This window comes from Salmo salar, chromosome ssa15, assembly GCF_905237065.1.
Source record: "Salmo salar chromosome ssa15, Ssal_v3.1, whole genome shotgun sequence".
Lineage (NCBI taxonomy): Eukaryota > Metazoa > Chordata > Actinopteri > Salmoniformes > Salmonidae > Salmo > Salmo salar.
This window is the reverse complement of record NC_059456.1, coordinates 29,168,638-29,194,258: the sequence shown is the minus strand read 5'-3', so window position 1 is coordinate 29,194,258 and position 25,621 is coordinate 29,168,638. Positions and strand designations below refer to the sequence as shown.

The 25,621-nt window shown below is 41.7% G+C and overlaps 1 protein-coding gene across 1 annotated transcript; it reads right to left on the bottom strand.

Annotated features, from left to right (window-relative positions):
• Positions 1-1,177: 1,177 nt before the first annotated feature.
• LOC123723980 (rho GTPase-activating protein 20) lies at positions 1,178-24,057 on the bottom strand. The gene is made up of 3 exons (XM_045695603.1): positions 23,783-24,057; positions 11,457-11,545; positions 1,178-1,440 (listed from the first exon to the last, which is right to left on the bottom strand). Exons 1-3 carry the CDS (start codon positions 23,825-23,827, stop codon positions 1,266-1,268), a joined length of 309 nt encoding a protein of 102 aa, XP_045551559.1. The 5' UTR covers positions 23,828-24,057; the 3' UTR covers positions 1,178-1,265.
• Positions 24,058-25,621: the final 1,564 nt, after the last annotated feature.

Sequence of the window (25,621 nt, the reverse complement as noted above, 5' to 3'; positions counted from 1 at the left end):
ATTGAAAAGGAGAAGACAGATGAAGAGAAAATGAAAGTTCCTCCAGTCATATCCATTTCCTGTTTGGGCTAATTTCATTTTTAGAGGAAATAACCCTGCTTTCTGCTTTGTATTTAGCCAGCCAACGATGACTTTACTGTTTACTATAATAGAGAAGCTGTTAGGAAAGAGAATTCCCCCAGACTCCCCGACCATATACCCTCCTGCTGCGCTGTTACACTAACTTCACCTTTCAGACTCCCCTACTGTAAACCCTCCTGCTACGCTGTTACAGTAACTTCACCTTTCAGACTCCCTTACTGTAAACCCTCCTGCTATGCTGTTACACTAACTTCACCTTTCAGACTCCCTTACTGTAAACCCTCCTGCTACGCTGTTACACTAACTTCACCTTTCAGACTCAGGACTCATTTTTTGTCTGATTCCGCGATTCCGGGACCCAGCGCTCCAAAAAAAAACCATGTAAACAATACCTCACAGTGATAAGGTGTAAGGAACTGAACTAAATAGTGTGGGATGATGACATGCAGGTGTGTGAACAGGTGATTAGAATTCCGGTGATTGGGATCTGGAGAGTAAGCTGGAAAGTGGGCTGTGTTCCGGGATCTAAGTGTTTGGGAGTGTGACTTGGACTCAAATGTTACAGCAGGTAAAAGGCTGTGCGTGAAGAAATAGTGCACATAAAAATACATTTTGTCCACTTAAATTCTGATGTACTGAATAAAAAATACAAGTTAAATGGGTTTCCATCACATTTAACTCTAATGGTTTTCTCACCCAAAAAATGTATATAGCGAGTGTGCTCACTCTGGTCTTGGCACGTTCGCTCTAGCTAACAGCTCACAGATACAGTGCTGGTATAGCCTACATGATGAGACTATTATAGACAGAACAGCAAGATTATTTTTAATTGTCAAACAGCAGCCAATCATCGATCATCATGTCACCAGAATAAGACCCTAGATATTTATTGGAAAGGAGCATCAACATTTGGAAAGTTTACCGACAAGAGAAGAAGTGCTGTATCAACAAGAATGAGCACAATTTCTATATTGACAGGGTGTTATTGGGCAGTTAATCAGTTCTGTTCTCTGAAGACAAAACTTTAAAGAGAAAACTAAAAGAATAAGACAATCTATAGTATGTGGTGTGTATCTGTGGACTGTATGTGTACGTATTAGTGTGTGTCTGGGTCCATCAGTGCCGGTGTGTGTGAGTGTGTGTGTATCTGTGTTGGTGTGTGTGTGCTTATTATATTCTATATCTTACTTCAGCTTAGAGATGACGATCACGTCGCTGAAGAGGAAGAGTTGTCTCTCTCTGGTCTTCATTCCCTCTGTGATCTGAACACAGGCATCCAAGACCAGCTCTGCATTCTCACTGCTGAGACCAAGAACGAAGGGGCACTGCTCCACCGACACAAAGCACTGAGTCTCCTCCCTAGGGTAGAGAGGGCAGAGAGAGTGGGGGGTCAAAACCATGGAGGAACCGTGCGTGCGTGTGTGTGTGTGATCAGCCTTCCATCCCACTTGTACCCATTCATCAAGACAGATCAGTCTTGGACATAACTGAGGGCTAGTTTTCAACAGTGCCTCATGAACATTTTTCCTCATGAACACTTTGCCTCATGAACACTTTGCCTCATGAACACTTTGCCTCATGAACACTTTGCCTCATGAACATTTTGCCTCATGCACATTTCGAATCATTTTGTCATTCTTTCTTCATAAAGAAATGGTGGTTTGTAGGGATGTTACAGTAAAGCCTTCATTTCTGTCACTTATAGTCCCTCTCCGGCGCTCGAGGTCACCAGGCTGCTCATTATTACGCACACCTATCACCATCGTTACGCGCACCAGCCACTCATCAGACTCACCTGGACGACATCACCTGCCTGATGTCACTCCCTTTGGTTCTTTCCCTAGACGTTATTGTTTCTGTTCCAGTGTTGATGTCTGTACACTACCTGTGTCTCTTGTTTTGTTCTATGTTCATTTATTTATTAAATACACTCCCTGAACTTGCTTCCCGACTCCCAGCGTACATGTTACACTTTCAAAGTAGGAGGTCATAGTTTGTGGGGGGGGGGTTTACAGTAAAGCCTTTATTTCAAATGTGGAAGGTCAGTCATTCCAACACTCAGGGCCTACGCTACCCTTGGATCAATGCAAGATAAGCTTTTCATAACGGTTTTATTATTTTATATTTTTATTATGTACAAAGACAGTATTTTAATGCTTTATTTAGACAGATTGGGATATAGACGAAAAGGGAAGGCACATGGGTATGTTACCACTGGGCTTTGCACAGCATTTCATTGAGAGGCCTTGTAATGTACACTCTGTACAAAACATTAGGAAAACCTGCTCTTTCCATGACATAGACTGACCAGGTGAATCCAGGTGAAAGATAAGATCCCTTATTGATGTTACCTGTTAAATCCACTTCAATCAGTCTAGATGAAGGGGAGGAAACAGGTTAAGGTTTTTTAGACATGTATTGTGTGTGTTCCATTCAGAGAGTGAATGGGCAAGACAAAAGATCTAAGTGCCTTTGAACGGGGTATGGTAGCAGGTTTGAGTGTGTCAAGAATTGCAACGCTGCTGAGTTTTTCACACTTGACAGTTTCCTGTGTGTATCAAGAATGGTCCACCACCCAATGGACATCCAGCCAACTTGACACAACTGTGGGAAGCATTGGAGTCAACATGGGCCAGAATCCCTGTGGAACGCTTTAGACACCTTGTAGAGTCTATGCCCCGATGAATTAAGGCAGTTCTGAGGGCATCTCAATATTAGGAAGCTGTTCCTAATGTTTTATACACTCAGTGTATACCCAGAACATGTATCAGATAATTCTCAGTGTGAAAACTGGTAATTATGATGACACTTCAACCACTTTTTCTTAATTTTGACCATTGAGTTGTTTTGGGGGCAGCAACAAATGAAATGATCATGTATGGCTACTTTTAAAGGGAGGCCGTATGAGATGAGCCTGTGTGCAGAAGGCAAAGCAAATACATAATGGCTTCCAGCCAGTTGCTATGACTCTCACTAGGGCATAATGTATCTATAAAAAGGAGGTGAAGTGCATTTATGGAGTCTGTGAAATGGTGTGGTTTGTGACTGTTGAATGACAGTTTTCACAAGTTTGTTCTCCTATTTCATATTACACATGAGGTTAGATCTCTCTCTCTCAATTCAATTCAATTTCAATTTAAGGGGCTTTATTTGCATGGAGAAAATATCTTTATATTGCCAAAGCAAGTGAAATAGATAAACAAAAGTGAAATAAACAATACAGAATTAACAGTAAACATTACACTCACAAAGGTTCCAAAAGAATAAAGACATGTCAAATGTCATATGTCTATATAGTGTTGTAATGATGTGCAAATTAAAGTACAAAAGGGAAAATAAATAAATATATATATATAGGTTGTATTTACAGTGGTGTTTGTTCCTCACTGGTTGCCCTTTTCTTGTAGCAACAAGTCACACATCTTGCTGCTGTGATGGCAAACAGTGGTATTTCACCCAATAGATATGGGAATTGATCCAAATTGGATTTGTTTTCTAATTCTTTGTGGGTCTGTGTAATCTGAGGGAAGATTGTGTCTCTAATATGGTCATACATTTGGCAGAAGATTAGGAAGTGCAGCTCAGTTTCCACCTCATTTTGTGGACAGTGTGCACATAGCCTGTCTTCTCTTGAGATCCAGGTCTGCCTATGGCAGCCTCTCTCAATAGCAAGGCTATGCTCCCTGAGTCTGTACACAGTCAAAGCTTTTGGGTCAGTCATAGTGGTCAGGTATTCTGCCACTGTGTACTCTCTGTTTAGGGCCATATAGCATTCCAGTTTGCTCAGTTTTTTGGTTAATTCTTTCCAATGTTTTGTTTTCTCATGATTTGGGTCTAATTGTGTTGCGGTTCTGGGGCCCTGTGGGGTCTGTTTGTGAACAGAGCCCCAGGACCAGCTTGCTTAGGGGACTCTTCTCTAGGTTAATATCTCTGTATGTGATGGCTTGGGAATTGCTTCCTTTAGGTGGTTGTAGAATTTAATCTCTCCCTCTCCCGCTATCTCCCCTCTCGTTATCTCCCCTCTCGCTATCTCCTCTCTCGCTATCTCCTCTCTCGCCTTCTCCCCTCTCGCTATCTCCCCTCTCGCTCTTGCTCTCTCACTCTCACTCACTCTCTCTCTCTCACTCTCACTCTCGCTCTCTTGCTCTCTTGCTCTCTCGCTCTCTCAGTCTCTCTCTCTCTCTCGCACTCTCTCTCCCACACTAACACCCTCAGTTTCCCTCTGACCTTCATGACTTTTTCTTGCCTCCCACTGTTGTGAATAAGAAAGGTGATGTTATATGCAACTTTCATGTTTTGTAATCTTTCTCATCTTTTTTAGAGACCTAAAATACCTTCTAATTTATTACATAATGTTTCCCTGTATAAACCGAAAGATTCACAGTTCATTGTGTCATTCCCATGCTTTGAGTGTCTATGAAGACAAACCTTTGGCTGTTTAAGCCCTGACTTCGTTATAGTGAAATTCTTCTAAACATGAAATAAATAACATTAGGGACATAGAATACAATGTGAATTCTCATAACTATGTGGAACTTATGTCATTTGACTATTTCCCTCTTTCAACGTGTGTGTTTTGGACTGATATTCAAATTGATATCACAGAGGGACTCTCCCATGTTACCTTATCCTCTCTGACCTACTTGGCCTTACCACTAAACACAGTGCCTACACGACTTAACTACAGTTCATAACATATTTCAACATTATCAGTAGAGTATATGCTTAAAGTAACTGTCCAGTGTTTTCATATTTCATTGAAATATGACCTATACATAATTACAATATGAGTGAAATAGTTGTCCTTTCCAAATGTTATTTTATAGAAATATGTTAAAAAGCAATTTTGGGGGGTCGAAATGGTGTGGACATACCCCAATAACAGAATGGTGTGGGCATACCCCAATAACAGAATGGTGTGGGCATACCCCAATAACAGAATGGTGTGGGCACACCCCAATAACAGAATGGTGTGGGCATACCCCAATAACAGAATGGTGTGGGCATACCCCAATCACAGAATGGTGTGGGCATACCCCAATCACAGAATGGTGTGGGCATACCCCAATCACAGAATGGTGTGGGCATACCCCAATAACAGAATGGTGTGGGCATACCCCAATAACAGAATGGTGTGGGCATACCCCAATAACAGAATGGTGTGGGCATACCCCAATAACAGAATGGTGTGGGCATACCCCGACTACAGAATGGTGTGGGCATACCCCAACTACAGAATGGTGTGGGCATACCCCAATAACAGAATGGTGTGGGCATACCCCAATGACAGAATGGTGTGGGCATACCCCAATGAACAGAATGGTGTGGGCCTACCCCAATACCAGAATGGTCTGGGCATACCCCAAAAACAGAATGGTGTGGGCATACCCCAATAACAGAATGGTGTGGGCCTACCCCAATAACAGAATGGTGTGGGCATACCCCAATAGCAGAATGGTGTGGGCATACCCCAATAACAGAATGGTGTGTGCATACCCCAATAACAGAATGGTGTGGGCCTTATACCGGTCATTGAAAATATTACAGTTTTTCTCAATTGCTAAAACACTAAAACCCATTGGCTGAACAAAGTTCTCAGTTGCCTGGACTCATTTAGCTAATTATGCAGTCTGTTGTCAATACCTTAAACCATTTCACACGGTAAAACACAATTGGCAGATCTCACTTAGACTTTTCAGCAAAACTCTAAACACATTCTCATTCTCAAAACACATGTCATCCATACTGGTAAACACAAGTGGCAACAATCAAATACAAATAGAGAACACATGTCATTGATTGAACACAACCACTCAAAATTGATTTAACCTGTTTCAAATGATGCTACACAACCAATATAAGCCAGTTCAGAGAGCAAACAGGTTGTTGAAGGTGGGAAGGAGAAAGTCTGAGAATGGATAGAAGAAACAATGTGAGAGGACGAGTGTGTATGCGAGGTGGGCGACGAAGAGGAAGAGGAGGACGAAGAGTAAGACAAAGAGTGGAAATATCTGATGAAATTCGAGCAACAGTTATAGACCATCTTCTTGTCCATGGACTGACAATGAGGGAAGCAGGACTTAGAGTGCAACCCAATTTGAGCCGATTTTCTGTGTCCACCATAGTAAGGACACTCAAAGAAGAGAACAGGTACAGTATACTACTGTAGTTTTGTAATTGCAAATTTACTGTACTACACTATATGCAGCTGTTTCAATAGACATTTGTAAAGCTAATCACTCTATGTTTGTACTGCATGAATATGTTTTGTAACTGCACAACTTCTTTTTGTAGAATTGCAAGGCTGCCACATGCAGGTGGAAGGACAGTTTTATTCACTCGGGAGCAAGAGGCCGTTATAGTTGGCATGGTCCTTCAAGATAATGCAATACGACTCAGAGAAATCCAGGAACGAGTGATACAAGACAACACACACTTCCAGGGGAATCGACAGTGTGAGCATTTCCACAATTGACCATGTCCTCCATCGTAACAGGATGCAAATGAAACAAGTATACAGAGTACCTTTTGAGCGCAACTCACCAAGGGTGAAAGAACTGCAAGCTCAGTATGTGCAAGTAAGTGTACATTCAGGAACATTTACTGTAATCCAGATTGTCTACAGTACTAACACATACTATGTGAATGACATTACTCTTCAGTACATACAATGTATGTGAATCAGAAGTGCATACAGTAGGCCTAATTGTACTCTACAGTGTAGCACTGTCTCTGTACGACTTACAAAATCCTACATACACTATATTGTATTTCTACACAGACAATATTTGACTTGGAATCCTTGGACAGACCCCATGAGTTCATCTTTGTCAATGAAGCAGGCTTCAATCTAACAAAGAGGAGAAGGAGAAGCCGAAACATGATTGGACAGCGGGCCATTGTTGAAGTCCCTGGTCAACGAGGTGGCAATGTCACAATCTGTGCTGCTATCAGCAACCATGGTGTTCTACATCACCATGTTACACTCGGGCAATATAACACCCAGCACCTTCTAAGATTTCTGGCCAATCTAAGATATATTTTATTTGAGCAGCAGGTTCAAGAGCAGCAGGGTCAAGAGCTAAATGAGAATCCCATTCCCACCTATGTGATAGTGTGGGACAATGTCAGTTTCCACCGAGCTGCTCAGGTAAGGGAATGGTTTAACATCAATGGGCAGTTTATGAACTTGTACCTCCCTCCATACTCGACTTTCCTGAATCCGATTGAGGAGTTTTTCTCCTCTTGGAGATGGAAAGTGTATGATAGACAACCCTACACCAGATTAAATCTGCTGCAAGCCATGGATTTAGCCTGTGGTGATATAGGTGAGGAATCATGTCAGGGCTGGATACGGCACACAAGAGGCTTCTTCCCCCGTTGCCTCAGGAGGGACAATATTGCTTGTGACGTCGACGAAGTGCTCTGGCCTGACACAGCCCAAAGACAAGAAGAAGCACATTGATCACATGTTTACTCCTTTGATTTTTGTCCCTTTTAGTATTGTATACTGTAGTACAGTGCATTGTAGGCTGTATACTGTACAATGGACAAATTGTATGGCCCTGAACATTGTGCTTTCCATTTATTAACAGTACTGACTGCTCAATAGATTTTGACTGGTTGCAGGTTCATATCAACAAAGAACAAGAATTACAGTATCACAGAGACAAAGGACAAGTTTGTGAGATGCAGGGTACAGTACTGTAAAAATAGGGGTACAAGGACGAGGAAGAACAAAAAACAAAATTGCAAAGAGCAAAGCAGAGTAGTAATTTCTGATCAATTTTGAGCTACTATGATAGAACATGTTTTCGTTCATCAAAAGACAATGATGGAAAAATATGAATATTTTTTTAGATAAATTTACTTCTCCCTGAGAATTGTATGTTTTGAACAATGTATTTTCTATTTTTCGGTGTATTGTTTACTGACTGCTTGAGAGTGTATATCATTTTGATCACTTTGTTTATGATTTGAGAGCAGTGTTTGAACACAGGTAAAACTGTTTTGAGGCGAATGTTTCATTTTGCGAGAGGAGTCAGAGGTTATGTAAATAGTGCTTGAAGATGAGGTTTTGTGTTTAATGTTTTCAGGAAATGGAGCAAGATTTCAGAAATTGTGTTTTAGCAATTGAGAAAAACTGTAATGTGAGTACACCGCTGATTGGCCAGCTCATTCATCCTCTGAGGAAATATCAAGAATTTTTGAAAAGGTCTGTTTGAGATACAAGTTTGAGTGTTTTTTCTCCAATTTATTCTTTGGCCAAAAAATACAAGTATAGGATGAACCAACAACATTATTTGGGTATTAGTTAACCGAATATTAACTTTTAAAAAGGGTGATTTTAACTGGACAGTTACTTTAAAGATCATATGACCATTTATAAAATGTTCTACTTCAAAGACACCCACCCGCTGTAGTGAAACTAGAACCCTCTGTCCCCTCACTGTAGCTCAGTGTTCGCTTGCTTGTTGTGTGTTGAATGTGTGGGAGTGAGCGGTGTGACGTCTCTGATGGAAGTTATATTGTGTGGTTGGAGTGGACTCTCCCACCTCACTGTCTGTGACTGGGTGGTCTGGGTATCAACTACTGCATGGGCTGATCAAAGTCTGGAACAACGATCAGACCATAGACTTAGATAGACAACTCTAGAGCCCAAAAGCCTGTTTCAGCACGGGCAGCACCATTAAGGACTTTCATCATTTTTAAGTAGTAAACTGGGTGGGACTTCGTATTGGTTAAGGAATGATCACATAATTCCATCCAGGTCATAAGGGGGGATCAGCCAATTAATCAAATAAATAGATATATGTCTTTTTGTCACATACACCGGAAACTCGGGAGCAAACATTCCATAACTGCAGGTGGCAGTAAAACGCCAAACTTGGCTTTATACCTGTTCAAACAACACACTCCAGGTGGCAGTGCACCATTTCAGTTTGTTTACCAACTCAGAAGAAGTAGAAGAAGAACATGTACTACTTCCAAATGGAAATAGCCTTAATTAATTGAGCTGCCTGTACTGTCATAGCCTCCATAATGGGACAGATGTAATGAAGGGTTGTCTATCTAAGTCTATGGATCAGCCATATCATTCAACAATATAGAAAATGCCATAATTTAATCCACTGGATGAAACCATATAAATCTTCATAACACTATGCGTCAAATTATTTATAAAAGGGTTTATACGTATTTTATGAACTGATCATTTTTAGCTTAAAGATGTTTACAAAATCTGTAGTAAAGACTTAAAATACATTGGTTGAATTTGTTCCTGATACAGTATCACCTAAGACGTACAGTATCATTCAATATGAGACACCATAGATGAGTTCTCAGCCAATACTACTGCAATAATGTTAACCAGATAAACCTTACAGGCTGCGTTTATACAGGCAGCCCAATTCTGATCTTTTCCCCCAATTATTGTAGAAAGCTGATCTGATTGGTCAAAAGACCTATAAGTGGAAAAAGATCAGAATTGGACTGCCTGTGTAAATGGAGCCATATTGACTTTTATCAGTAATCCCTTGAACCACATGCTGGGAAGATCACATTGTGTTCAAGTATTTGATATTGAGTGTTGCCTGATGGACAGTCAGTTATTATTGGGGTTATCTATTAGATTATCCCCCTTTGTCCTTTTGATATTTACTGTGGTTGATTAAAACAAATAAAATCAATCAAGTAAATATCAGGTTTACCATCTTCACCATTTGTTTGTCTGTTTCCTTGTTTAAATGTCAACCACCCCTCCACTGTCTATGTGTCCTCAGAGTCACACTAATTTTGATGGGCTGATGAGGGAGTTTTGAGTGGGTTCAGAAAATGTTTGCCAGAGCTTGTGGAAAATCCCCCTACATGACATCTGTGTCCACAGTTACCATAGAGAGTGGGCATCGCAGCCCCCTTTACAGCTACTGCGGTGTCATTGTGAGTCACAGTGACACCATTCAACATGTGTTCAGAGCAGGTGGAAGGCTGATCTCTGTTTATTTTTATGTACTGAATGTAGGCTGTGAAATGATGTGAACAGTTGCAAATGAGCAATTATTGGGTAAATGACACGTCCCTTTGAATTATGCTTTGTGCTTGTTTGCTTGTGAAGAAATCGTTTGACGGTATTGAATATAGAATAAGCAATGAGTTTTTTCCACACGTCAATGAGGTGATTTAGAAGCATATGTTTATGACATAGTTCTGAAAGTTTGCTTCTGAAGAAATAATAATATTGAATAAGCAATGTGTCTTTTCACAAGTGAATGAGGTTGACTAGGTTGCGTATGTTTATATCATAGTTCAGACATTTTAAGTGATGAAACTGAAACAAAAGGTTAAAGAATTGTACCCCAAAAAACAGTGGGTTAAAGTACTTAACTAAAAGTACTTTGAAGACTTTTTTTTTTTTACTTTACTATTTCTATTTTTGCCAGCTTTTACTTCTACTTCACTGCATTCCTAAAGAAAAATATATACTTTTTACTCCATACATTTTCTCTGACACCCAAAAGTACTTGTTACATTTTGACAGAAAAATGGTCCAATTCACACATTTATGAGGACAACATCCCTGGTCATCCCTACTGCCTCTAATCTGGCAGACTCACTAAACACAAATGCTTCGTTTGTAAATGATGTCTGAGTGTGCACCTGGCTATCCGTCCATAAAAAAAAAAACATTTAAAATGGCGCCATCTGGTTTGCTTAATATAAATAATTTGAAATGGTTTATACTGTTACTTTTGATACTTAAGTACATTTTAGCAACTCAATTTACTTTGATAATTAAGTATATTTAAAACCAAATACTTTTAGACTCTTACTCAAGTAGTATTTTCTGGGTGACCTTCACTTTTACTTGAGTCATTTTCTAATTTTCTATCTTACTTTTCCTCAAGTATGACAATTGAGAACTTTTTCCACCACTGCCAAAAATATATATATTTCTCTCCATTGAAACCCCTTTCTATGAAATCAAAATCAAATGTATTTTATAAAGCCCTTTTTACATCAGCAGTTGTCACAAAGTGCTTTACAGATACCCAGGCTGAAACCCCAAAAGATCAAGCAATGCTGATGCAGAAGTCAAGCACAGCGGCTATGTAAAGCTGTCCAATTTCTATCCATTAAAACCTCACAAAGTGGCAACTGACTGTTAGTGTTGTACCAGTGGAGGCTGCTGAGGGGAGGACGGCTCATAATGATGGCTGGAAAGTGTCAATGGAATGATATCAACCACGTGTTTGATGTGTTTGATACTATTCCATTGACTCCATTCCAGCCATTATTATGAGCCGTCCTCCCCTCAGCAGCCTCCACTGGTTGGTACTACAGTGAGAACAGAGTGGAGAGGAGCAGAGCAGACTCACCTGATGGAAGACCATGGCATGCTGCCCAGAGCCTTCTCAAAAGCCAGGCACGGGGCAGAACGCCGCCTCTGAGCCAAACTTCCAAGGTGCTGAAGGGAAACAGAAGGTTTGAGCATAATGTTAGCAAGTGTATTGCCAAGTAAAAGACATAAACTCATGTACACAGAAAAATGTTTTACAGAGGTGCTGACTAACAGGAAAGTAAATTATAAAAATACACGCGTGTGCACACACACACACACACACACACACACACACACACACACACACACGTCCCTACAAGTGAATCAAATAAATCCCTTCATGGTAAAAGGCATAGAAATGGAATGACTAGTAATTATTGGGCTGTATTTTTCAAAGATACAGTAAACTGCAAACTGAATTGCTGTGACATTTTCAATTGGATTTCAGAAATCCATTATACAGTGGTTTCGGAAAGTATTCAGACGTGACGCTTGGCATTCAGGCCAAAGAGTTCAATCATCATGCTGTGAAGATGTTTTTCAGAAAACCTGCTCCAGAGTACTCAGGACCTCAGATATCATTTTTGAACATGGGGTGAGCCATTCTTACTAATTCTGCTGGAAAACCAGTTTGGACTTAAGTACAACTTTTGTATGAAAGTGTGAGGTTCAATTCTTTCATATTTAGTCATTTTAGCTGTCTGAATTCATATTCATTTTATAAATAGGCCCATTTGAATTTTGTCTGGCTTGCCATTCCAAATAAAGTGGAATAGTTTTTGCTCATATAATTTTAAAAACAAGTAGTTAGGTGTAGGCAGGCCAAACCCACTGGCTCCAGGTCATCTACAAGACCCTGCTAAGTAAAGTCCCCCCTTATCTCCGCTCACTGGTCACCATAGCACCACCCAACTGTAGCACGCGCTCCAGCAGGTATATCTCTCTGGTCACCCCCAAAGCCAATTCCTCCTTTGGCCATCTCTCTTTCCAGTTCTCTGCTGCCAATGACTGGAACGAACTACAAAAATCTCTGAAACTGGAAACACTTATCTCCCTCACTAGCTTTAAGCACCAGCTGTCAGAGCAGCTCACAGATCACTGCACCTGTACATAGCCCATCTATAATTTAGCCTAAACAACTACCTCTTCCCCTATGTCACGTCCTGACCAGCAGAGGGAGCAATTGTAGTAGTTTTGGTCAGGACGTGGCAGATTTTTATGTTACGTGTGAGTGGGTTGTTGGACTCCCAATTGAAGGCAGGTGTGTTGAGTTGCCTTTGATTGGAAGTCCTATATAGTAGTGTGTGTTTTTCCTTGTGGTTGTGGGTAATTGTTTCTGTTTAGTGTGTTTCACCTGACAGGACTGTGTTGGCTGTCAGTTTTCTTGTTTTGTAAATTGTATAGTGTTCGTTCTTTATTAAATGATGATGAACACTAACTCTGCTGCATTTTGGTCCACTTCCTCAGACAGCCCTTACAGAATTACCCACCACAACAGGACCAAGCAGCGGAGGAATTCTGGCGAGGACTGGGGAACACAGCGGGTAAGGGAACCCGAGAGGCAGCCCCAATAATTTTTTTGGGGGGTGCACAAGGGCTGTTTGACGGGGCGAGGATGGAGCCCCAGGCCAGCTCCCCGTACCCTGTTTAGGCTGAAACAGACTGGACAGGTCCCGTGCTTTGGGGTTGGGGCTGTGGTGAGGCCTGGGATTTTCAGGCCGGTAGGCACAGTACCAGCGCCCCGCATGTGCCAGGGCGAAGTGAGCATCGAGCCTGAAGGGGTGATGCCAACCCTGCGCTCAAGACCGCCAGTACGCCTCTACGGTCCGGTGTTTCCCGCTATACGCACTAGCATGGAGGTGCGTGTCTCCAGGCTGGCACGTCCAGTACCAGCCCCACGCATCAGGCGTCTAGTGCGTCAGCCCAGCCTCGCCAGTCAGGAGCTGCCAGAGCTGCCCGCCAGTCATGAGTCGCCAGAGCTGCCCGCCAGTCAAGAGTCGCCAGAGCTGCCCGCCAGTCAGGAGTCGCCAGAGCTGCCCGCCAGTCAGGAGTCGCCAGAGCTGCCCGCCAGTCAGGAGTCGCCAGAGCTGCCCGCCAGTCAGGAGTCGCCAGAGCTGCCCGCCAGTCAGGAGTCGCCAGAGCTGCCCGTCTGCCCGGAGATGCCAGAGCTGCCCGTCTGCCCGGAGATGCCAGAGCGGCCCGTCTGCCTGGAGATGCCAGAGCGGCCCGTCTGCCCGGATCTGCCAGAGCGGCCCGACTGCCCGGGTCTGCCAGAGCGGCCCGACTGCCCGGATTTGCCAGGGTGCCCCGCCTGTCCTCCGGCCCAGTCCGAGTGGCCCGCCTGTCCTCCGGCCCAGCCCGAGTGGCCGGCCTGTCCTCCGGCCCAGCCAGAGTGGCCCGCCTGTCCTCCGGCCCAGCCAGAGTGGTTCGTCTGCCAGGGTCAGCCCGAGTGGCCCGTCTGCCCGGCGCAGCTATCGGCGCCACCGAAGTGGGTGACGCCGAAGGTGGAGCGAGGTCCACGTCCCGCACCTGAGCCACCTCCAGGATAGGTGGGTTGGGGAGGGAGGGTGTAGCGCAGTGCCGTCGTTGACGGCAGCCACCCTCCCTTCCCTCCCTTATTGTTTAGGGGGTATTGTTTATTGGTTTTGTTGGGGTATTGGGGATTTTTTGTGTTTTCTTTTTTAAGGTGCATTCCGGGGTCTGCACCTTGAGGGGGGGGTACTGTCACGTCCTGACCAGCAGAGGGAGCAATTGTAGTAGTTTTGGTCAGGACGTGGCAGATTAAGTTACGTGTGAGTGGGTTGTTGGACTCCCAATTGAAGGCAGTGTTGAGTTGCCTTTGATTGGGAGTCCTATATAGTAGTGTGTGTTTTTCCTTGAGGTTGTGGGTAATTGTTTCTGTTTAGTGTGTTTCACCTGACAGGACTGTGTTGGCTGTCAGTTTTCTTGTTTTGTAAATTGTATAGTGTTCGTTCTTTATTAAATGATGATGAACACTAACTCTGCTGCATTTTGGTCCACTTCCTCAGACAGCCCTTACACCCTACTGTATTTATTTATTTTATTTATTTTATTTTGCTCCTTTGCACCCCATTATCTCTATTTCTACTTTGCACTTTCTTCTACTACAAATCTACCATTCCAGTGTTTTACTTGCTATATTGTATTTACTTTGCCACCATGGACTTTTTTTGCCTTTACCTCCCTTATCTCACCTCATTTGCTCACATTGTACATAGACTTATTTTTCTACTGTATTATTGACTGTATATTTGTTTTACTCCATGTGTAACTCTGTGTTGTTGTATGTTGTCGAACTGCTTTGCTTTATCTTGGCCAGGTCGCAATTGTAAATGAGAACTTGTTCTCAACTTTCCTACCTGGTTAAATAAAGGTGAAATAAAATAAAATAAATAAAATAAGTAATTAGATATAATGGGATATGACTAAATAATTAATCAAGGTGATTTTTCAACAAATAGACCGGTAGCCAGATCTTATCTATTTTTGCAAACTTTTTTATTAAAATGTATTGTAGTGAGATCGTTTCTTTCTTGGTTATGAATATGAGTATGTCCACTTCACTGTCAGACCATTTTATTGGTAAACTACACGGTAACATAAAAGTAGTATTTTTTTGTGGTCCAATACGTAATATGGTACACTTATCATAGATTGGTTGTAATCCAGAGAGGTTAGAGAAATTATGTAGATCCTCTATGAGACTGTGCAGGGATCCAGATGATGGGTTAAACCTGTCTGGGCTAGGGGGCAGTATTTTCACGGCCAGATGAAAAATGTACCCAATTTAAACAGGTTGCTACTCTGGCCCAGAAACTAGAATGCGCATATTATTAGTAGATTTGGATGGAAAACACTCTGAAGTTTCTAAAACAGTTTGAATGGTGTCTGTGAGTATAACAGAACTCATATGGCAGGCAAAAACCTGAGAAAAATCCAAGCAGGAAGTGGAAAGTCTGAGAATTGTAGTTCTTCTTTTGATTCTCTATCGAAACTACAGTGTCTGTGGGGTGACGTTGCACTTCCTAAGGCTTCCATTGGCTGTCAACAGCCTTCAGAAAGTGGTTTGAGCATTCTCCTGTCACTGGGCAGATAATAGGAGCTCAGTTTCTGAGTGGACTGCCTGGCAACAAAGGGATTGGATATGCGCGGTCACGCGAGCGCCCCGTTCCTTCTTTTTCTTCTTGAATGAATATGCCATTGTCCGGTTGGAATATTATCGCAATTTTACGTTAAAAATACAATAAAGATTGATTTTAAACAGCGTTTGACATGCTTCTAAGTACGGTAATGGAACATTTTAACTTTTCGTCTCTGGTTCCGCGCTCGCACGTTATGCCTTTGGATAAGTGATCTGTACGCACGAACAAAACTGAGGTATTTGTACATAAATATGGATTATTTCGAACAAAAACAACATTTCTTGTGGAAGTAGCAGTCCTGGGAGTGCATTCTGACAAAGGTCAGCAAAGGTAAGAGAATATTTCTAATACTAATTCTGAGTTTAGGTTGCACCGAACTTGGCGGGTGTCTGTATAGCTCGCCGTGATGGCTGAGCTATGTACTCAGAATATTGAACAATGTGCTTTCTCCGTAAAGCTATTTTAAAATCTGACACAGCGGTTGCATCCAGGAGTAGTCTATCTATAATTCTTTAAATAATTGTTATATATTTTGTCAACGTTTATGATGAGTATTTTTGTAAATTGATGTGCACATTCAACGGACGTTTTGCTGGGAATACATTTTCTGAACATCACACGCCAATGTAAAAGGCTGTTTTTGGATATAAATATGAACTTTATCGAACAAAACATACATGTATTGTGTAACATAATGTCCGAGTGTCACGTCCTGACCAGTAATAGGGTTTATTTGTTATTATAGTTTGGTCAGGACGTGGCAGGGGGTGTTTGTTTTATGTGGTTCAGGGTGTGTTTTGTGTATGTGTTTATATAGAGGGGTATTTGATTTATTAGTCCGGGGTTTGTTAGTCATTGTTCTATGGTAGTATATTTCTATGTTCATTCTAGTTTTTGTAGTTCTATGTTTAGTTTATTGGGGTTGGACCTTCAATTGGAGGCAGCTGGTTATCGTTGCCTCTGATTGAAGGTCCTATAAATAGGTATGTGTTTTTCATGGGGTTTTGTGGGAGATTGTTCTTGTTTAGCTGTTTGCCTGACAAGACTGTCAAGTTCATTTTGTTTTGTATATGTTTATGTGTTTTCCTTCTTCACCAATAAAAAAAAGATGAGTATACATTTTCCCGCTGTGTCTTGGTCTCTACCCTACGACACCCATGACACCTAGGAGTGTCATCTGATGAGGATCGTGAAAGGTTAGTGCTTCATTTAGCTGTGTTTTGGGTTTTATTGACACATGTCCTTGCTTGGAAAATGTCTGTGTGATTATTTTTGTCTATGTACTCTCCTAACATAATCTAATGTTTTGCTTTCACTGTAAAGCCTTTTTGAAATCGGACAATGTGGTTACATCAAGGAGAAGTGTATCTTTAAAATGGTGTAAAATAGTTGTATGTTTGAGAAAGTTGAATTATGACATTTTGTTGTTTTTGAATTTGCCGCCCTGATATTTCACTGGCTGTGTCCCACGTAGCCCATAGAAGTTAAAAGAACATATGAGTCATCAGCGTACAATGACACCTTTGTTTTTGAGCCCTGGATTTCTAGCCCCTTCATATTATTGTTGGATCTGATTTTAATAGCTACAATTTTGATGGCCGTATGTCAGAAGAATTTTCTATCCCAATGATAATAATTAACAATTAATAAGCTTTGACTAATCCCCAAGGTTTGTAAGACACTGGGTTAAGAATAATTAGGCTAGGACTCAGCTTTCTGCAAAAGGTCTGTTCAGTTTATTCAGAGAACGTTCTGAAGTCCATTATACAAAGACATTCATTTTATGCTCACTCCCTACTTACGCACATACCTCCACACAAACAGCAGGTGAGTTGTATCCCTCTCTGGAGTTCTCACCACTGTTAATCACTACCCAGCGCTGTCTGTTCTTTTCCCCCGAGATTAGAGGGACCTTGAGGGTCACTCCCTTTCTTCTCTGAGTTTCTCAAAGTTCCTCGCTAGGTCAGGTCAAACACAGTCCAATTGTTCTCGTTATTTTCTTAGGCACACTAATACACACCCACATTTCTCTTCCTCCCGGGTCTCTACTAGACCTTATGGGTCTTACGTTTAGTGCTTTAATTATTCATTATACATACAACATAACTACTAAATACTAATTAGTTACGTTTCAGGGTTGGATTCTTTAATCATTTACCTTTAAACATATTATTCCCTTATCACCGTAATAAATAGATATGCAGATAGTGGGCAAATTGTTTTACTCCTCTTGACAGTTTAAAACTTTCTGAGAAATAGCCATTATTTATTATTTTACACCTGGGGTTACTATACATAACTTTAACCCATTTTATAAGAGATTCTCAAAAATTAAAATATTCCAGGCATTTATATATAAACTCTAGTCATACTTTCAAAATCAGCTATGAATACTAGGCCCGGTTTCCCAGATTGTTCAGTTATATTTCCATCACTTGTCTTATATTATCTCCAATGCCTTGTCCATGGAAAAAACCTGTCTGATTAGGGTTGAATAATATCCGACAATACTTTCGTAATTCTATGCGCTGTGCATGTTGCTAGGGCCTCCCTTGTTGTTTTTTAGATGCTGTCCTGCTCTGATTGCCGCTCGTCACAAACATACCTCACAGAAACGTAATAATGTTTCAATATTTTTGCTTTACTCATCTCATATGTATATACTCTATTCTATTCTACTGTATTTAGTCTATGCCACTCCAACATTGCTCAACCTAATATCTATATATTCCTTAATTCCATTATTTTACTTTTAGGTTGTGTGTATTGTGTGAATTGTTGTGAATTGTTAGATATTACTGCACTGTTGGAGCTAGAAACACAAGCATTTTGCTACATCCGCAATAACATCTGCTTAACATGTGTATGTGACAAATAACATTTGATTTGATTTGCAACTGGGTCATGGGTCGACAGAGGAGAAAGAAAGGAAAATGCTGGATAGACACTCCCTATGAGAAGTTAAGGAAGTAAACTTCGAACCCCAAGACAAGGAGAACAAAGCACACTTTGCCCTCTCACTCGCTTGCACCTTGCCCTAAAGAGATGCCCTCTTTTCCAGGAAGGCTACATCAGAGCAGCAGACTAGCTGCTTAGGGTCTTTTTAACATAAATCATCGATAATACTCCAAACGGACAATAGCGTATTCATTACAGAGGAAAAAGAAGGAACGGCGCGCCTGAGTGCCTGCGCAGTAAACAACTCACTGGTCCCAGGCTTGAGACAGCACTTATTCTCTCCCCAGTAATAGTAGAAGCATGAAACAAGGTTCTAAAGACTGTTGACATCAAGTGGAAGCCTTAGGAAGTGCAAAATGATCCCACGGACACTGTGGTTTGGCTAGGCAATCAATTGAAAAACTACAAACCACTTCCTGGTTGGATTTTTTTCTCAGGGTTTTGCCTGCCATATGAGTTCTGTTATACTCACAGACATCATTCAAACAGTTTTAGAAACTTCTGAGTGTTTTCTATCCAAATCTACTAATAATATGCATATCCTACCTTCTGGGCCCGAGTAGCAGGCAGTTTAATTTGGGCACGTTATTCATCTGAATTTCCGAATACTGCCCCCTGTCACCAAGAAGTTAAAGTGACTAGTGATCCATTATTAAGGTGTCCAGTGATTGGGTCTCAATGTAGGCAGCAGCCTCTCTGAGTTAGTGATTGCTGTTTAGCAGTCTGATGGCCTTGAGATAGAAGCTGTTTCTCAATCTCTCGGTCCCAGCTTTGATGCACCTGTACTGACCTCGCCTTCTGGATGATAGCGGTGTGAACAGGCAGTGGCTCGGGTGGTTGTTGTCCTTGATGATCTTTTTGGCCTTCCTGTGACATCAGGTACTGTAGGTGTCATGGAGGGCAGGTAATTTGCCCCCAGTGATGCTTTGTTTTTGTAGTCCGTGATTTCCTGTAGACCCTGCCACATACTTCTTGGGTCTGATCCGTTGAATTGCACCTCCACCTTGTCCCTGTACCGGCATTTCACTTGTTTGGTTGTCTTGCGGAGGGAATAACTACACTGTTTATATTCAGCCATATCACCAGACCTCTTTCCATGGTTAAATGCGGTGGATCGAGCTTTCAGTTTTTCGCGAATGCCGCCATCCATCCACGGTTTCTGGTTAGGGTAGGATTTAATAGTCACAGTGAGTATGACATCTCCAATGCATTTATTTATAAATGCACTCACTGAGTCAGCGTATAGATCAATGTCGTTCTCTCAGGCTGACCGGAACAAATTCCAGTCGGCGTGATCAAAACAATCTTGGAGCGTGGCTTCCAATTGGTCAGACCAGTGTTGAATGGATCTCGTCACTGGTACAATCTGTTTGAGTTTCTGCCTATAAGCCAGGATGAGCAAGATGGCGTTGTGGTCGGATTTGCTGAAGGGAGGGCCGGGGAGGGCTTTGTATGCATCACGGAAGATAGAGTAGCAGTTGTCGAGAATATTAGCCCTACGTGTCATGCAATCAATATGCTGATAAACTTTAGGTAACATTGATCTCAAATTTGCTTTGTTAAAATCCCACGCTACAATAAATGCAGCCTCCGGGTATATAGTTTCCAGTTTACATAGAGTCCAGTGAAGTTCTTTGTGAGCCAAACCAGGACCCACATTCACAAATGTGAATAATGCTCACTTGAGTGTCGGTTACTGAATACTTCCAAGAAGACCTCTTCATCCAGCCCATTGAGTTCTAGGTCACTGCATAGTTCGTTACGGCCCTTGGTGTGCGTCCCACCTGCACTTACAGTTGAAGTCGGAAGTTTACATACACCTTAGCCAAATACATTTAAACTCAGTTTTTCACAATTCCTGACATTTAATCCTAGTAAAAATGCCCTGTTTTAGGTCAGTTAGGATCACCACTTTATTTTAAGAATGTGAAATGTCAGAATAATAGTAGAGAGAATGATTTATTTCAACTTGTATTTCTTTCATCACATTCCCAGTGGGTCAGAAGTTTACATACACTCAATTAGTATTTGGTAACATTGCCTTTCGATTGTTGCACTTGGGTCAAATGTTTTGGGTAGCCTTCCACAAGCTTACCACAATAAGTTAGGTGAATTTTAGCCCATTCCTCCTAACAGAGCTGGTGTAACTGAGTCAGGTTGGTAGGCCTCCTTGCTCGCACACGCTTTTTCAGTTCTGCCCACAAATTTTATATGTGATTGAGGTCAGGGCTTTGTGATGGCCATCCAATATCTTGACTTTGTTGTCCTTAAGCCATTTTGCCACAACTTTGGAAGTATGCTTGGGGTCATTGTCCATTTGGAAGACCCATTTGCGACCAAGCTTCAACTTCCTGACTGATGTCTTGAGATGTTGCTTCAATATATCCACATCATTTTCCATCCTCATGATGCCATCTATTTTGTGAAGTGCATCAGTCCCTCCTGCAGCAAAGCACCCCCACAACCTGATGCTGCTTCACGGTTGGGATGGTGTTCTTCGGCTTGCAAGCGTCTCCCTTTTTCCTCCAAACATAACAATGGTCATTATGGCCAAACAGTTCTATATCTGTTTCATCAGACCAGAGGACATTTCTCCAAAAAGTACGATCTTTGTCCTCATGTACAGTTGCAAACCGTAGTCTGGCTTTTTTATGGCAATTTTGGAGCAGTGGCTTCTTTCTTGTGTGGTGGCTAATTTCTGCATTACCAAATGAGAAGAGTTACAAACACACCAGTCCGAGTTAAACTACATCTTTAATACTTAAGATACTTTTGCAAAAGTACTTGACCCCCAATAATGCACTCTCTCGAATGAACCATTGAATGAGGTAATTACACAATGGCTACAGAGATCTTTAATAGCAACGATACACCCCCTTCAACGTACATTGACAAACCACAGATACATAGTAACAGTTAACAAAGGTTAAGTTTTGTATGACAGATATCCATAAAACACAGCAGACAGTAACTGCTATGTCAACCTGGTTCATTGAATAGCTCAGTATCTGGTCTCCTTAGAACCGTCCCTCCCTGGTACGGTATAGAACAAAAACACAATTTCATCCAATGCCATATATCAATTGTCAACTCTAGATACTCCCATCTCAAGCAAACCCCCTCTTGACCATACTCCTGGACAGGCTCACTGGGGAGTGAGCCTCTAGGCCATATATTATCACAGGATAAGTGCAAGATCTAAGAGAGGACATACAAGGGTCCATTTACTGCCATAATCCTCCCCACAATAAAGAAAAGGAGGGAGTGACTTGCTCACAGACATTGTGGAGACAAGTCATTGGTTCCCCATTAATCACGCCATCCCTTCACATGGTTCAAGAATAAGTAAAGACACATTCCCATGACGACAAATCTGACCTGTCCCCTCTCTGGGCCCCAAGTGTCTGAGCCCCAGCTAAGGTAGACGTGCAACTGAAAAGACACCAGAGTCCAATGGACACTTTCTAATGACAAGTACCTCAAATAAGCATATTATACTAATAAAACATCTTAATTATCTATGTTACCCAACTAATTCTGATTCGTCCAGGACACTTGCTGAGCGGCTTTTCAGGTTATGTCAATATAGGACTCATTTTACTGTGGATATAGATACTTTTGTACCTGTTTCCTCCAACGTCTTCACAAGGTCCTTTGCTGTTGTTCTGGGATTGATTTGCACTTTTCACACCAAAGTACGTTCATCTCTAGGAGACAGAACGTGTCTCCTTCCTGTGCGGTATGACGGCTGCATGGTCCCATGGTGTTTATACTTGCGTACTATTGTTTGTACAGATGAATGTGATACCTTCAGGCGTTTGGAAATTGCTCCCAAGGATGAACCAGACTTGTGGAGGTCTACAATTTTTTGCTGAGGTCTTAGCGGATTTATTTTGATTTTCCCATGATGTCAAGCAAAGAGGCACTGAGTTTGAAGGTAGGCCTTGAAATACATCCACGGGTACACCTCCAATTGACTCAAATTATGTCAATTAGCTTATCAGATGCTTCTAAAGCCATGACGTCATTTTCTGGAATTTTCCAAGCTGTTTAAAGTCACAGTCAACTTAGTGTATGTAAACGTCTGACCCACTGGAATTGTGATAAAATGAATTATAATTGAAATAATCTGTCTGTAAACAATTGTTGGAAAAATGACTTGTGTCATGCACAAAGTAGATGTCCTAACCGACTTGCCAAAACTATAATTTGTTAATAAGAAATTTGTGGAGTGGTTGAAAAACAAGTTTTAATGACTCCAACCTAAGTGTATGTAAACTTCCGACTTCAACTGTATATTGATTGGATCAAAGGTCAAAGTCGTGTTGTGATTCTGCCCACTTCTGATTGCTGCTGTTTGTTCAGTGCATCCTGTCTTTACGATATTTCAATCGGGAAGTTAATTAGGAACCAATGGTTTGTGAATGAAGTTGATTGAAGGTCAAATACGATCTCCTTCCAGCTCTTACATGACCACTGTAAAGTGTTTGTCTGTATGAGTGAACTATAGTGTAGGATTCTGTCTGTCTTGTGATAGGAATGTGTCCACACTCAGTCCAGGGTCATGTTCAGTGGGGAGAAAACGTTTCCAATTTTTAAAATGTTAAATTGTTTTTTTTTGTGTCCAAAACCCAGGTTTTTCTTTCCTAAAACATTGTAATGCCCCTGTAACCGGTGTGAAATATCTGGCTAGTTTGCGGTGCATGCTAATGGGATTTCAAATCGGTCACGTCACTCGCTCCGAGACATTGAAGTTGCTCTGTAAGGGCTGCAGCTTTTGTGGAGCGATAGGTAACGATGCTTCGAGGGTGTCTGTTGATGTGTGCAGATGCACAAGGCTGCTGTATCTGCACACACGATTAAGCACGTATTTAATGTAGCAAAAATGACAATAACTCATTTTTGACCAAATTAGCAGTTACTGTCTTTTTGCTTGGTAGGGCAGTATGGACAAAGATTTACAAAAAAAACATATATTAATATATAGTATTATTTTTTTATAAGTTATTTGTGTATAAATGACCAAAGTTACCATAGATTGCCAGAGATTACCTGTTAATTACCAAAATTACTGATGATTCGGGTAACTTTGGTAAAATACCAGTAGCTTTGCAACCCTACAGCAATCACATGGCAACACCACTGAAACCATTATGATTTGACCCTTGCCATGGCAATAGCCTCAGTCTGCACCGCTGAAAAATGTTACCATGAAGGCTTACTATAGTTGGTTAATACTCACAGGACGTAGTCTTAAAGCCTCAGCTTCATCATAGCTTCCCCTCATCGGTGCAATCCCAAGATTGTTAGTGTTCGTGTTTTTGGAGCCTCCATGTCCCTGTATCCCTGTCTGTGTCCCTGTATCCCTGTCCGTGTCTCTGTATCCCTGTCCGTGTCCGGTCTGTATGTGGAGCGGAGTGCAGGTGAACAGCGGAGGGACTTGCGGGAGCAGACCACAGGGGCTCTACAGTCCACAGTAGGAGTGCAGGAACAGAATGGGGCACCAGGTCCTTCTGACCGGCTTCTTCAGCTGGTGCTAATGAAGGTTTAGAACAATGGAGGCACTCTGGACAAAATAGGAATTGGGGTTCTGCTTGATCTGGGCCCGCTGGCCCCACTGCCCCCCTTCTCCATCCCTCCATCTCTCCATCCCTCCATCTCTCCATCCCTCCGGCTCCACTCAGACAGGCTTCCTGCAGTAATGAGATCGCCATCCCACAAAAGCACTCGCCCCCGTTTCGAGGCTAACGAGCAGGGCACCGCCGTGACAACCAGGCCCAACAATACCTCAGAAAAGAGGGGGCTCACACACACATGAACAAATATATGCATGCACATGCACACCTCAACCCTCTCAGGTCTGGATGTGTTTAGAGTGTGACTGTGATTTAAAAGTATATGAAGAGGTATGAATAAAGTATCCTCCCTCCTGCACCCTCACATCATTCTCAAGCCCTCGCACCGACTATGGGGATATTGTTAGGTTTGTAAAACAAGAGGTAAATATCTTCACCTCTAACCTACATCTCATTATTCTCTGTTCCTGGACTTGTTGCACTCCGATTCCAAGACCTGGGGTATAATAAATAGCATACTCTTGACTTGATTGGTTTCAATCTAATATGTCTGACTAGTCATTCATTACCTCAATAATCAGTTTGAAGAGGATATTGGCTGTTGTTTTGAGGAGTCTTGAGGTTGATTCCATGGAGATGGACTTGGGTTGCACAGACAATTTATTTCCAGCTAGGCAACCCAAGTAATTTTCCTTCCAGTGATCAATGGAAATAGGATATAGTGTTGAGAATATCAAAAGGTATTTAAAAGGTCAATCAGCTGTTAAAACGCTGAGGGATGGGGCTGAAGAAATGTAACCAATCTCAAATTCATAGAGCGGAATTATTAAAAAGTTATCCTTTATAGATAAAACTATATTAAATATATTCACGTAACCAAATAATTGATTAAAACACACTGTTTTGCAATAAAGGTATACAGTAGCCTCAACAGCACTCTGTAGGGTAGCACCATGGTGTAGCAGGTACTTTCCGTCCTCTGGGTACATTGACTTCAACACAAACCCAGGAGGCTCATGGGCCTCACCCCTTCCATAGACTTACACAGTAATTATGACAACTTCCAGAGGATGTCCTCCAACCTAATAGAGCTCTTGCAGCATGAATTTACATGTTGTCCACCCAATCAAAGGATTAGAGAATGAATCTAGTCCTGAAAGCATAAACTACAGCTAGCTAGCAATGCAGTGCATAAAACGCGGTGAGTAATTGACTCAAAGAGAGAGATAAAGAATAGTTGAATCGTTTCGAACAAATTCATTTCTTAAAAAAAGGAGAAGCAACAGAAAGCGAGAGCTAACTGTATTTCGTTGTATTGTTTCACTTTCACTTTGACTTTGTTAGTTAGCAAATGCAGCTAACTAGTTTAGCCTACTCAAACACCCAGCTCAAACAGAGAGGGATGCTATGTTAGCTAGCTGGCTATGGCTATTCAACACTGGAACTCTTCCAAGTCAAGGTAAGCTTTAGGTTTTCTTAATTTTGTCAACCAGGGCCCGCCGGGG

Bases quoted from the DNA above. Each gene is read 5' to 3' on its own strand.
- LOC123723980 (XM_045695603.1), bottom strand. From the start codon at position 23,827: ATGAGGGGAAGCTATGATGAAGCTGAGGCTTTAAGACTACGTCCT. The intron at 11,546-23,782 runs GTGAGTATTAAC...GTTTCCCTTCAG, and splicing joins AGGCTTTAAGACTACGTCCT to CACCTTGGAAGTTTGGCTCA. The intron at 1,441-11,456 runs GTGAGTCTGCTC...TCTCTACCCTAG, and splicing joins ATGCCATGGTCTTCCATCAG to GGAGGAGACTCAGTGCTTTG.